At 45.0% G+C, this 14619-nt stretch overlaps 1 protein-coding gene across 3 annotated transcripts in view; it reads left to right on the top strand.

Annotated features, from left to right (window-relative positions):
- The window catches only part of SNX29 (sorting nexin 29), a 587367-nt gene that overhangs the window by 277474 nt on the left and 295274 nt on the right, over positions 1 to 14619 (top strand). For all 3 annotated transcript variants that reach the window (XM_032460769.1, XM_006190981.3, XM_032460771.1), the window contains one exon: positions 11492 to 11574. In XM_032460769.1, coding sequence (XP_032316660.1) covers positions 11492 to 11574 — 83 coding nt within the window. The remainder of the gene's footprint in view (positions 1 to 11491; positions 11575 to 14619) is intronic.

Raw genomic sequence — 14619 nt, 5'->3', positions numbered from 1 at the left:
CACCATGTGGGCCTCACATAGCCTGCCCAGGTGTCCTCAAGACAGGGCAGCTGGTGAGCAGAGGGAGGGAGGGAGGGAGCACAAGCACAAGCCAGAGGGCATCCGAGGTGGATGTCATAGTCTTTTTATAACTGATCCCAGAAGGGACAGCCCATCACTTCGGCTGTTAGAAGTGAGTAAGACCAATTCAAACTCACGTGAGGCGGTGGACATTAACACATAGTTGTGACGACTGGCATCACTAGGGGACGTTTTAGAGATTGCCTACCACAGAAGTGTTCAGAGCGGTGCTTGATGCCGGGTGAGCACCGCGTAAGGGTTCCGATGGTGCTTCTGCCCCTCCACTCGCACTGTTACTGCCGTCACCACTCCCATCACCACTCCCACTCCTCTTCCTCCCCCCCCCCCCCCCGCCCCGCTGTGCTGATGTCAAAATGCTGGTAAGACCTGGAGCTGACAGCTGACGCAGGCTTGCCTGGTTCTGGATGTTTCTGATTTCTGTGCTGCCGCCTCCAGTTGGCTTTTCTGCTCTGCATCATGGTTGCCAGGCTTGATCTTCTCTTCACCACTAGATGGTGAACCCCGGGAGGGCAGGGTCCTTGTCTGTTTCCTGCACCCTCCTGCACCCAGCTCTTGTTCAGTAGATGCTTTTTGATGACCTTGCTGGTAAAGCCTCCCATAGGGTAACACGTGCTGGTTGTGAGAGCACAGTCCATTTTCGTGCATCCTGGGAGAAGCACACTGTTTATTTTAAAGCACAGCCCTTGTCAGGAACCCAGGTTTTATGTGATTCGAATCTAACGCATATTCCTAGAGAAAAAGAGGAGTTACCGTTAGTGAGTGCCTCTGGGTGTTGGGCACTGACTCATATACTTTCTACCCATTATCACTAATCATCTCAATCCTGCAAGGCTCACCTCCTCCCCTCCTTCTTGGGAGCTGAGGAATCCTGGGCTCAGAAAAGCCATAGAACTGTCGGCCCACAGCTGGGCAGGACAGAACTGGTATTTGGACCCAGAACTGGATAACTGTAGAGCCAGGTACCCTGCTTCCTCTTTGGCTTTATGTGTATAAAAGATACAGTCTTTTATAGTAAAAGCCCAGGAAAATGTAAGTCCAATACTGACTGAACTCACTGCTAAAAAACCTGGAGCGACTGGGAGCAGTGGATATTTGGGTACTTTTTTAGATGTGATGCTGGTTTTGGGATTAGGTTTAAATGAGGACTCCTTGACTTTGAGAGGTAAATCCTGACGTTTTTATGGATGATACTATGTGTCTGAGATTGACTTCAAAATGAGTTATGTGGGTTATGGGTAGGTAGGGCTTAAAAAGAAACAAGACTGGCTGTAAGTTGGAGACCTGGGGGTGGGCACATGGAGGGTCACTGTACTGGTCGGTCCGCTTTCCTGTGTATCTTTAAATGTCCATCATCGAAAGTTAAATCAGCATATGATGGGAAAGCTGGTTAAAGACCACCAAGAACCCAGAGTTGAGTTAACCTCTCTGGGATGGTCTGATGCAAGGGTGGAAAAAATTTTACTATACTTTATTTTTTTCTTTTACTTTACTTTCCAAGGGTTACAGCCTGTGCCTGTTCAAACAGAAAAATAAAATTAAGCTTAGAAAATTGGGAAAATAAGTGAAGCTCCAAAAGTTCAGGGGATTTTGTCCTTTTTTTTAAAAAAATTGAAGTATATAGTTGATATACAGGGTGTGAATTTCTAGTGATTCAGTTTGACATATTTGTATATTCCTTATTGTTTGTTGATGCATTTCCAGCCCCTCAGTCAATGCCTGGCACTCAGTAAATACCTGCAGGATGAATAAGATTTAATTGATCCCTTTTTGTAGCAAACACTCTACCCCCTGTCTGGCTCCGGAGAGTGGATAGGTTGATGTGGTTAAACTAGTGCAGCATTCAGTAGAGGTTAAACCCAGTTGTCCAGCCATATTTACACCCTGCTTTTTTCTCTGTGGATTTTAAAGTAGCTTATGCTCTGGATGTGAGCGGACAATTTTCTAAGAATTAAAAGGTAATAAAATAGTTGAATCTAGAATTGAACATAAGCTGGTCTTTGATTCTGGTTAAGTCAGGATCTTGGAAAGGAACTTTCAAGCTTCCGTTGCATCCAGCAATTCTCAATGCACTGAAGTCGCGCGCAAGTGCTGTGGCGTGTGTGACAGAAGCTGGAGCAAGCCGGGCTTGACTGGCCTCCTTCTGTTGAGATGTCCTGAAATGATGCTTGTTTACTGCTCACTGAGTCACGTTTCAAACCGAGTTTTGAATTGGCATCCCCTTTCTTCAAAGCCACGTGCAAAGCTGCACCACTGTTGGCAGTAACATTTGCTTAAATCATCTTTCTTAAAAGTAAAGGGACATTATTCACAGGGACAGAAAGCAGAATGGGTGGTTGCCAGGGGCTGGCGGGGGGTTGGGGTGGGAATGGAGGGTGGTTGTTTTGTGAGTAGAGTTTCAGCTTTGCAAGATGAAGTTCTGGATGGTGGTCGTGGTTGCATCACAGAGTGAAGGTAGTTAATGCCACTGAGCTGTACACTTAAAAATGGTCAAGATAGTAAGTTTTATGTTATGTATATTTAATCACAGTTAAGATAGTAAGAGAGAGAAAAGAGTAAAAACAAATTTGCTGTGTCGGAAGCTGACTGTGTTCCTGTTCTTATTCTCCTGCCCCCTTTCGGCAGTCAGCACACCTGTAGCTGTACAGTGTCTTCCCCCAGTGCCTGGATTACAGACCCCGGTCAGTGACAGGTGCCTCCTGGGCTGTCTTCTAGGCAGGAACAGTGATGAATGTGGCCCACCTTCTCCTTTCTTTTCTTTTCTTTATTTGCAAGATGATCAGTCTTTTTAATTTCTTAGTTGACTTGTCACAGGACCAGATTAAAAGGTTATTAATTTCTTACTTGTGTATTTATTTAATTTATTTCTCCTTTCTCATACTCTTTCTTATTAACTCAGTTTTTTTGGTTTTAATGTACATACAGTAAAATTCATTTTTTAAAGATGTACAGTTGCATGAGTTTTAAGATCTGCATAGATTAAATGTACCACACTCAGGATATGGAACAGTTTCATCATCTCCAAAAATCCTCTCCTACCTCCCCTTTGTGGTTGGACTCATCTGTCCGCCTCCCCTGTAGTGTTACCTTTCCTAGAATGTCATATACATAAGCTCATGCGTATAGCCTTTTGGGATTCATCTCTTTAATTTAGCGTCATGTTTGTGAGATTTATCCAAGTCCTTGTATCTGTCAATATTGCATTTCGTTTTATTGAAGAGCAGTATTCCTTTGTATGGATGGACCACGGTTTAACCATTTACCCATTGAAGGGCATCTAAATTGTCTCCAGTTTTTGGTGATTATGAATAATGCTGCTATAAACATTGATGTAGAGATTTTTGTGTGAACAGTAAATTTTCATTTCTCTAGGAAAAGTACTCAGAAGTGAGTTTCTTGGTCATATGACTAGCGTCTGTTTAACTTCATAGAAACCTACTGCATTGTTTTCCAGAGTCACCAAACTATTGTGCATTCTTGCCAGCAACGGAAGAGAGCTTCAGTTGCTCCACATTCTCCCCTGTACTTATATTGTCATTAAAAATCTTTGAAGCTATTTTAATAGGTTTGTAGTGTTAACTCGCTGATTTTGATTTGTATTTCCCTAATGGCTAATGATGATTGGCATCTTTTCATGTGTTTATTTACTGTCTGTCTTGTTTGGTGAGTTGCCTGTTCAAATCTTTTGCCCTTCCTCCTTTTTTTTTATTGGTCAGGTTTTTTGTTTTTGTTTTGTTTCTGTTTTGTTTTTGTTTTGTTTTAGTTTTGAGCGTGCTTTTTTTTATTTTGGATAAAGTCCTTTATTATTTATCTGATTTGTAAATATTTTCTCCCAGTCTGTAGCTTGTCTTTTCATACAGTTAACGATGTCTTTCAGAGAGCAGTTTAACATTTTGTAATATTACGGCTTATGCTTTTGGTGTTAAATTTAAGAACTCCTTGCCTAATCCCAGGTGAGGCATGAAGACTTTCTCAAGTTTTATTGCTTTATGTCTTATATTTATCTGTCGTGGAGTTTGAATTAACACTTGTATAAGGTATGAGGTGTTACTTGAAATTTATTTATTTTTGCATATGAATGTCCAGCTGTTCCCAAAGCATCTGTTGAAAAGACCATCATTTTTCCTGAAGTGCCTTTGTACTTTGGTCAGAAATTACTGGGCCGTATTTGTGTGATTTTATTTCTGCACTTTGTTCTATTGGTCTGTCATTTACCCGTACTATATTCCTTGATTATCGTAGCTTTATAGAGAGTCTTAAAATTCGGTAATGTGAGTCCTTTAGATTTTGCTTTTATTTGAAAATGATTTTGGCTACTCTAGCTTCTTTGCCTTGCTGTGTGAATTTTAGAATCAGCTAGTGTATATGTATAAAATATCTTGCTGGGATTTTTATTGGACTTGTAGTCAATCTATAGAATAGTTTGTTAATTGAGTCTTACAGGCTGATATTTACATCTTGTAGTTGGGTTTTGATTTCTTGCGTCAGTGTTTTGTAGTTTTCAGCATGCAGATCCTGGACATGTTTTGCTGGAGTTATACCTGTGTTTTTCAGCTTTTGTCACTGTGCTGAATGATTCTTTTTATAATACTGCTTTCTAATTGTTCATTGCTAATATATAGAAATACAATTAAGTTTTGTATTTGACCTTGAAAAACTCACATTAGTTTGAGGAGCTTTTTTGTAGATTCTTGGGATTTTCTATGCAGAAAATCATGTCATCTGGCAGTGGGGGCAGTTTTAGTTTTTTCCTTCCAAACTGCATGCTCTTCTTTAAAAACCTCATTTCACTTGTTAGAACCTCGAGGACTGTGCTGAATAGGAGTACTGAGAGAGACTTCTTACCTTGTCCTCAGTCCTATGGGGAAACTATTCAGTCTCTCACCACTAAATATGGTGTTAGCTGTAGAGTTGCTTTTGTTTTTTGTAGGTCTGACCTTACTTTTCATATGTTACTTTTCCTAGTGTGCTGGTAAAGCACGTTGATGGCATATAAAAATTGTTTTTCTCCTGATTTCATCATTCATAAATAAGCACTGTTAACGTTGTGGTGTATATATTTCTAAAGCAAATATATACCAATAAATATATCTGAGGGGTTATAGTAAATATGTTCTGTAAAATACTCTGTGTAACTCTGCTGCCATCACATAATGGTATATTGTAAATGTTCCTCCACGTTAATAAACACACGTTCATCACAGCTTCAGCAGCCTCGTAGTGTCCTGTTACAGTGGATACACTGTAATTTATCTTTTCACTCCTCTAATGTCAGACATTTAATTTGTAACCGGTTTCTTTCTGATAATATTCACAATGTCCTCGTGTATGTTTTGAGACTTCTGCTCCTTCTTGTTTCCTGAGCATAGTTTCCTAGAAATGGAGTTGTTGGATCAAAAAGTAGACAGTTCTTGAGGCTTTTGATTCACGTTTGGCCAAAGCTTGGCTCGGACCAAGTGCTTCTATTTGTGAGATGTCTGCTGATGGGGAGCTAGAGGCTTGAGCTGTGTGACCCTAGGGAAGTTCCTTAACCTCTGAACCAGGCTGGCTGGTGAGGAGAATCCTGTTCATGTTTGCACAGCAGTCTACCCAGGAGATTCTGCAGACCCATGCTCATCAGCCCTCATTTTCCAGTGGACTCTTCCAAAGGTTCATGTTTTCAACTTTGTACAGTTAATTTATTTCCCTAAATTTATATGAACCGAGAGACTGTGGAGTTAAAGGACAGGGGTTTGAATCCCAGGTGGGTATATATTGTTTGACCCTCTGGGGCTCAGCTTTCCCATCTGCAAAATGGGTGTAGTAGAATGAACCTCGTGACGCATTGTTAATAATCCACTGAGACCAAGTATGTGACCGAGAGAAGGACATAAACTTGGAGATGCTTAGAGGTGTGGCCCTGCCTTGTACTAGCTGTGTGAATTTTTTGATAGGCCACTGAGCCCTCTGAGCCTCAGTTCCTTCATCTGTAAAATGAGAGGAATGAAAGACGGAGATGATAATAACCCCTCTTGCGGAGCTGCTCTGCAAATGGCACGGGAGCATGTCTGCAACACCTTGATCGTTCAGTGCCCACTCGGAGGCCAACACTCTTGTGGGCAGAAAAGCGTATTTCCTATTAAACGCGTAGGACGCTTTTGAATGAGGAGCAGGCTTTACCCCTAGGGGGTCTTGGCGCTGAGCTGCTTCTCACTTAAGTCTCATGGACGGTCTTCAGGGAGGCGTACACGTCTCGGATGCCCATCCCTGCCACAGTCCACGTGGGCAGCGCTGTTCTGACAGAGATATGGTTTTTTTCCCATTGAGATTTCTCTGCCCCTCTTAGAGGGTTGTGCCCAGTGTGAAAACGCAGCGTTTCACAAATGGTAAGGTTTGAGGAATTAATAGGTGGTCAGTGAGGTTAAATATATTGACAGCTCTGAGAAGCCCTGGGGAGGAGGGGGAGGGAGGGAGAATGTTCCTAATAGTGCTTAGCTTCATCTTTTCCTAAACATACTTACCTCTGACCTCCCATCCCTTCCTCTCAGCCCTTTGCCATCCCCGGAAATGCAGTTCGGGAAGCACACTTTAAGGAAAGCTGTTCTCCTTATACCCTTGTTTTATCTAAAGCAAAGGTTCTCTTCCTCAAATCTGTCACTGTGCACCACCTTCATGGTTTCTGTCACGCCTCTGTGTCACCCGTGTCATTCATTCCGTAATATTTGTCTTTCAATCCACTTTTGAAAAACCTTTAAATTGCTTTCCAGAGGACCCATTGTATCACTGTCATAAGTGGAAAATTGGTTTTTAAGAAACATACCAGAGGAAATGCCCAGGTGTTATTGGTGAACCCCTCCAAGGGCCTCAGGGATGAGCCACATTCGGGAGATTCTATTTGGGTTGCTGTGCAGTAGTTGGATCCCACCACCCTCCAGGAGTAGAAAGAACTGGACAGTTAACTAAAGAGGCAGTGGAGAGGGGAGGGTTCTACAAGTTTACCTTCCTGAGCGGGGCTGGATTCCCACTGCAGTTGCCTGGGCCATGAAATAAAGAGTCTGCCTGACCGAGCCCCCACCCTGTGCCTCCTCGTCTGGTGGCTTTGTCATCCTCACCCTTGTGGGGTAATCGCTGGGGGCACCCCCACCCTCTCCTCGTTCCAGGCAGATTGTAGAAAACTGCAGCTGAGAGACTCAGTCCTCGGGGAGAGGAGAGCCCAGTCGTTGACAGATGGGTCGCCGGCTGGTCACAGAAGGAGAGAAGTACACTGGCCGCACCAGTAACTGTGCTCGAGGCGAAGGCGGAGAAGCTGGTCGAACCCTCAGGACCCCCGAGCAGCCCATCTCATTAGAAGGTCTGAGTGCTGACAGTTCCTTGTCAGCAAAGTGCCCCCTGCCTCACCTATCTAGGCGGTTTTCCAGATAGAGTGTTAGGATTTGATTAAAATACTCTGTGGGTTGCAAAAAGAGCCAGGTGTCTTTGGGCGATCTCCAGTTGAGCTGTGTGCACCGGAGGTCCAGAGAGGGGGAACTCCCATGAACTGGAGGAGAGAGTTGCCCTCAGATCCAGCTACCAGGGCTGCAGCCATCTGTGCTGCTTCCTTCAGCGGTCTCGCCCTCACAGGCTCGCTTTCTCACCTCCGCCAGTGTGGATGGGGTGGAGGTGGGGCGGCGCCTCTCCACAGCCTGCAGACAGTAAAGGGGGCCCCTGCCCCACAGCCACTTCATCATCGCTCTTAGCATTTCTTTAAGTGTAAAATTTTAAGAGACTAGGCAATGCAAGGTTCTCGAACATTATTTTGGGTTTCAAACATTATTTTGTCACAGACAATGAGAGAACATAGCTGAACAACGGCAACCAAAAAAAGGTAGAAGTCGAAGCCATGCGACTCTGCTCGGAGATGAGTTCTGGTTAATAGCACCTGTGTGTGTGGCCCTCTGGGCTCTGTGGCTCTCAGTCCCCACACACGTGTATGCTCACGTGCGTGCATGCACACGCAGAGGACAGGCACCCAGGCTTGGAAGCCCGACTCCTGGGCCCGCAGTGGGTGCTGGTGCCTCGGGGCCCTGGTCAGGCTTGGTCTTTTTCGCTCCCCTTGCCTCGCGCCTGCACAGGCTGACGGGTGCCTGTGGTGGGATTTGTGCTGGGTTGAAGGCCCCTGTTGGGATGAGCCTCAACCACGGTCTCGGCCTCTTTCACACGTGGGTAGTTTCTGCGGCCTTTTATAGTTAGGGTGCTCTTCGTTAATCGATCCATTCCATTGTCTCATGAGGTGGCAAATAAAACGACATTTTTATTTGATAATCAGGAATGATACATTCTATGTGGTTCCTCTGTTTACAAATTAAAGTTCTGTTGGCTAGTTGCAAACTACTTGTTCAGAGCCTGGGAGTTATTTTCTTGGGCCATTAAAATGCTAGGTTTTTTTTTGTTTTTTTTTTTTTTCAAATAACCTTTTGGTGGGACAAGAACTTTCCAGTTTGCTACAGCTCCTGCCCCCGGACCCTCTTGTCTTATGCCTCCTTTGCGTTACCCCCAGGCCTCATCTGTCTGACTGCTGTGGTCCTTTGAGTCTGTATCCCACCCTCAGATTGTTATGAGCATCGTTTAAATACGGGGCTGGATAGAACTACACACACAGGGTGCCCGTGTGGGAGTCCTGGTTTTACTGTCGCATTGTAGTTAGGGAAGACGTAACCGCTGGGGAAGACTGGGCAGGGTATACAAGAATTCTCGGTAATATCTTTACAAGTTTCTGAATCTATAATTACTTCAAAATGAGACTTAAAAAGGACTTCATCTTCCCTGGGGTCAGGGGCCAGTTGCCTCTTTGGGGAGGTCAGCGTCCCTTCCAGGTGTTCAAGCTTCATTCAGAAGCAGTTCCACTGACCTGAAAGTGTTTATTTCCCACAAAAGGCAAACAAGTTCATTGGTACAAAGTTGGCTGGGATGAATTTATGGTTCCCGAAGGTTTCTATCCATGATACAGTCTCCACAAATTCCCATCGTTTTGATGGGAGTTGGATCTGTATTAAAATGTTAGGTCTGATATTTAGGTAGTCTTAGGATGCTATTACAGGATTGATCCAAACCAGAAGAAAAGCAGCCGCTTGGACATGGTAGTGCTGGCTGCAGAGATGAAGATGAACAGGGCAGCCGAGCGTGGCAGCCAGAGGTCGACGTGGCTCACCTGTCCGTCAGCCTTAATGAACCTGCCTCTTGGACAGCACTCTGCGTGGACTGTTGTTAAATTCTGCCAAATAGATATGCACATCAATTGCTTTCTTCCCCTCGTTTTAAGATAATACGTGCCTGGAATTCACACGCGGGGCTGAAGAGTAGGGTGAGGTGAATGACAAGATTCGTGCAAGGGAACCCAGGAAAACAAGCTGAACGAACCATGTCTATCAGGGAGGATTTTCCCTCCTACAGACCTTTTCAAGGCTTGTTAGTTGTTTAGCTTCAGAAGTTCGCTCTTCGTGTTACAGACAGAGAAGTTGCCGCTGCCTATAGAAGCATCCGTGACAGGGTGTCTAGGAGGAAGGCGATAATTAAGGGCCTCCATCATGTTTTATGTTCTCTCAAGCTTCTGAGATGGAGGTAGAGTTCTCAGGCGACACCTAAGTATATGGTAGTGTCTGCAGTTGGTACTGACATTCCTTCTGCCAAAATACAGCGCAGGAAAGCAAAATACCAGCAGAGTGCTGTCTCTGTGGGCTGGGATACAGCCAGACGCACTGAAAACAGACAGACACAACCAGGGATGGGCAGTCCCAAGTTTTCCCCTGAGCAAATACGTGGCATATTCATACCAAGGAATGGCATTTCCATCCACAAATAGATCAAGTTTTGCAAAGTAAACTCTATATAGTGCATTGGGTTTGTAGTGACTACATGAGCATGGGGGGAGGCATGCAATGTGTGTACCAGGTTTTTAACACTGGTTGCCAAGGGGAAGGTGTGAGTGGAACAGTAGACAATGGAAAAAATGATTCCAAATGAAAAAATTTAAGGGAGTGTGGAAGGTGTTTTATCTGTGAATAATTACATTCAGGGGTGTGTGTGTGTGTGTATGTGTGTGCATGCCTGGAGGGAAATGGTAAGATGGATATAAAAAATTTTTTTATGTTTTTAAAATGGCATCAGCTCTCTAAATTGTTTAATTAATTAATTAATATCTTTCATTTTTTTATTCTTTTTTTTTAAATTGAGTTATAGTCAGTTTACAATGTTGTGTCAGTTTCCAGTGTAGAGCACAATTTTTCAGTTACAGGTATAAAAATTTAGTGGGGTTTATTTCAAGGTGTTGAGCTTTTAGCTGATTTTTTTTTTAACATTTCTTCTTAAATGTGTTCTGATTATTTTGCAATGAGTGTTCTATTTTTTATAATCATAAAAGACACTCAATCTTGAAGCACTTTTCATCGTGAGGAAGTACTCCAGCATGTTTAAGAGCACTCAGATTCAAGACCTTGTTGAGGGAGGAGCAGAAACAGAAAATGTGCAAGAGGCACCTCTCTCCGGGGTAGCCAGTGAGAAGCCAGTTCCACATTCCAAAAGAGACAGAAGAAAGCTCTTCTGGCTTTGGAGGCAGAGAGACCTGGGTTTGTATCTTGGCAGTGTGCCTTACTTATGACCTTGGCCTTGGCCATGTGACCTTTTTCATGAACATGCTTCCACTGAATTAAGAATGGATGAATGGGTGCATGCTTGTGTCAGGGAGGACACGTATGTAAAGCCTGACCTGTGTGCTAAATACTCGACAAATGGTAGTTTTCTCTCCTGATCCTCGTGTCCTGTTTCTCAGCCAGTGTACCTGGGGAGTGACTTTAGTAGAGGGGGGGTCTTGCATTGCCTGAGTTCCGTGTTCCATGCTACAGGCTCACATGGGGGTGGGTGTGGACTTGGTCAGCTGCTTCTCCTCTTTCTGCCTGTTTCCTCATCTGTAAAATGGGTGTTGTGATAGTATATATCTTGGAAGGATTAAATGACTTGGAAGACTTCATGTGATGCCTGGAAAATAGTAAATGTTTATACTTGTAGTTAACAAAGATACCTGAATGTTCCCCAAGTACACAGTACTGAGTATGTGCTCCTCTAAATGGAACTATGTATTACAGAGTACCTGACAAAGAACGGGCACCTAACAGATTGTTGGATTCAGATAACCTGAGCAGAACACATGTCAGCATCCTGAATTTGTGAGCACTGGAACCAGTTAGTGCGTCTTTCCATCATGAAGGAACAGTTCTCAAAGGCATTCTGGAAACGTACCCCTGCTAACATAGTCTTTTCCAGTGATGATCTCTAAGACAGAGAATTTATTAATATTTATAGGATGCACATTGTGTATTTTTCTTTACACAGATTCTCCTCCTGCCTTAGGTCTAAATTGCCAATTTTAAAATATATTTTTCTAACATTCTTGTACCTGCAGGGAAAACGAGGTGCTCAAAGTCCAACTGAAGAAATATGTAGGCGCTGTCCAGATGCTGAAAAGAGAAGGCCAAACAGCTGAAGGTGAGGGGCAGACTGAGCCCAGGTGGGGAGGGGGCTGCTTTTCATCCTCATCGGCCCAGCTGGCTGGCAGAGCAGACACTCAGCATGTGGTGAGTGCACGTGCAGATGAGTTAGAAAAAAGCAGTGCTGGTTTTTTGAATTCTGGAAGACTAATTAGATGGAAAACCCTGCTCTGTAGTCTTGCTAAGTGCATAATCATGTAAGACTTACTTGCTAGATTATTAGCAATAGTTGTATCAATTTGTGTACTTAGGGAATTTTATGTCTAGAGTCTTGAGACATTTGCAAGGTAATGAACCTGCAGCAGGATTAAGTCACGCCAGGCCAGGGGTGAGAGCAACAGAACAGCAAAGTGCAGAGAATCAGAGCCAGCCTCCAACCCCAGCTCTGGCTAGATTTCTTAATGTCTCTGTACCTCGGTTTTCTTACCTATAAAATGGGGTTAGTTGACAACGCCTACCTCCTGAGGCAATCCATGTAGACATCTTAGCATAACGCCTACCACAGAGTGAGTACTGAGTATATTTTAGATATAATTAGTAATATTCTTGATCAGAGCACAAGTAGATAGAAAAATGATCACTTGGCCAAGATGCCACTAAATGAGGTGGTGCTGTATGCTCCCTCCCTGTGCGGTTTGCCTGCATGTTAACTGTCAGGACTCGACTGAAACATTTCTCAGGTCGCCCTGAAGGGGGGGTGCTTACCTTTGGCTGAAGTGTCTTGTTTAGTGAGCGGGCGTCTCCTCCATCCTGTCTGCCCATCTGGAGAAAGGCTGCGTCAACGGAAGGAAGGCTTGTTTCACCTGTAGCTGTGCACCTTTCTGCAAGGGTGTCACTTCAACCTAGACCCTGTACATGTCCCCAGGAAAAAGGCGGTCACGGCCAGAATGGCTTGGGAAGCACTAGGCATTCTGCATTCTTCTTACATGTCACGATGGACATTAGTGAATGAACAACTCCTGTGGTAAAGACACTGAGGGCTCCCTGGGCAGCTGACTTACAGGCCATGTAACCTTTCTGTACCTCAGTTTCTTTTTCTGTAAAATGGGAGTTGTAATAGTACTTTCCTCATAGGGTTTTGGGGGAAGATGAGCTGGATTAGTACACGGAAAGCACTTAGAATAATGTCTGGTATGTAGTAGTCCCTCAACAAATGTTATAATTATTATTATTATTACTATTCTTACCATCTCACTTTACCTCTCATGGCCCCTTTGAACAATCATAAAATTAGGATTGTTGGTGTCACGATACCATGTACACATACACACCGTATGTGGAGAGAGCTGATGGCTACTCTGAAGCTTTATTAAGTTACACAGTCTTATATAGCAAAGAAGAATGATGAGGGAAATGGTTAACAGGCAGCGTCTGGCTCAAGGTCAGAAGACTGTTTTGGTAAATCATGGTCGTGTTGGCACCAGCGAGCCTTACAGCTTAAAGGTAGGAATGTATGAGAAACAGCTGCTTAACAATATTCTTCTTGGGCTCAGGCGGCTGTGCCTGTCTTAGGGTGCCCCCCTCTGGGGATCTTACCCATCATTGGCTAACCAGCCTTCTCACCTCTGAGTCTGCAGCTTTTTATATCTTGTTTACCATTCCAGTCCAAGGCTTGTTCCTTTGTTCCCAGTCGGGGGGCTACAAGGATGTGTTAAAGTAGTATGTACTTCATTGGTGGTTGTGGTGAGGATTAGCTAGTAAGTGATGTCATGGAGATAACATGCTTGGATCAGAGTCTGGGATCTAGAAAATGCTGTGGTAGTGTTGGTCCACTGAAGATGTCCATGTCTTGATCTCCAGAATCTGTGACTGTACCACCTAACATGGAAGAGCAACTTTTCTGATTGATTAACTTAAGGGTTGTGACACGGAGAGATTATCCTCGTTTGTCCAGGTGGCCCCAGTGTAATCACAAGGGCCCTTAGAAAGGTGGGACTGTCAAGAGGGAGAAGATGTGACAGAAGGAGCAGGGGTGGCAGCGATGCACTTTGAAGACAGAGGACGGCACAAGCCTAGGAAGAGGGGGCTGCTCGAGAACCTAGAAAGACAAGGAAATGGGTTCTCCCATAGAGCCTCCAGAAAGAATGCAGTCCTACTGACACCTTGATTTTAGCTTGGACAACTCGGGACCTTAGAGGAGAGCTGTTGTCTTTGATTTGCAGCCACACCTGGGACAGGGAAGCCCGCCTCCCCTTCCTCATGCCCGTCTGTGCCTGGTGTGTTTGGCCAAGCAAGGAGAGTCCTGTCGCCGTCCACACCCGCCCCACCTTGGGTCACTGGTGCCAGGGTGGGTCATTCCTGTCACCAGGCGGCTCTTGACATCGGAGGCGAACATTGTGTGGTTGTGGCCTTGCTGTCTAGTGGGCCCTTGGTGTCACTTTTTGTGTTGTTCAGTGGCTGTGTGTGCAGCTGGGGAGTCTGGTTTCTCTGAATGTCCTGTGGCTGGGGTGGGAGTATTTTTCTGAAGGTCTTTGCTGCAGCACAGAACCTTGCTCGGGGTCGGGCTCCTCCCGGGCTCTCCTGAGGAGCGCCTGCCTGTGCATTGGAGCTTGCTTTCTGTGCTAAGGAGGACGTTCTCCTGCCAGGGGTGGCTGAACTTGGGATTCCTTGTCACGGGCTTGGGTTTCCTCCCCACACCCCTCTGCCTGCCTGTGCTTGGTGGACGTCTGTGGCCTCTGGGTGTCAGGCACCACTTGCTCTGGTTTTCCTGTGACCAGGGTCCTCGCCCAGAGTCATCCTTGTGACATAGGTGCGGCTCCATCCTCCATCCTGCACTTGACCTCAGCCGACTGGCTCCAGCTGGGTCTCAGGGCTCTACTAGGCTGTCAAGAGGAGTTCTTTCTTTCCTGCTGGAGCTGGAAGGCCGGCATCACTGTAGTTATCTCGTCTCCAGGTGGAGCCTGGGAATGAGGCCATTACGCAGAGAGAGGAGCTGAGCTGAGAGGCAGAGAGGAACTTGGGGCCGAGCATGTCCTTCGAGCCCCTGGATCCAGCCATGCCTGACACGACAGTCCAGCCCTGAACGTACTGTTAAAAAGAGCAA

The sequence above is a fragment of the Camelus ferus genome, chromosome 18, assembly GCF_009834535.1.
Source record: "Camelus ferus isolate YT-003-E chromosome 18, BCGSAC_Cfer_1.0, whole genome shotgun sequence".
NCBI lineage: Eukaryota > Metazoa > Chordata > Mammalia > Artiodactyla > Camelidae > Camelus > Camelus ferus.
Note: the sequence above shows the minus strand (reverse complement) of the source record. Positions and strands in the feature narration are given on the sequence as shown.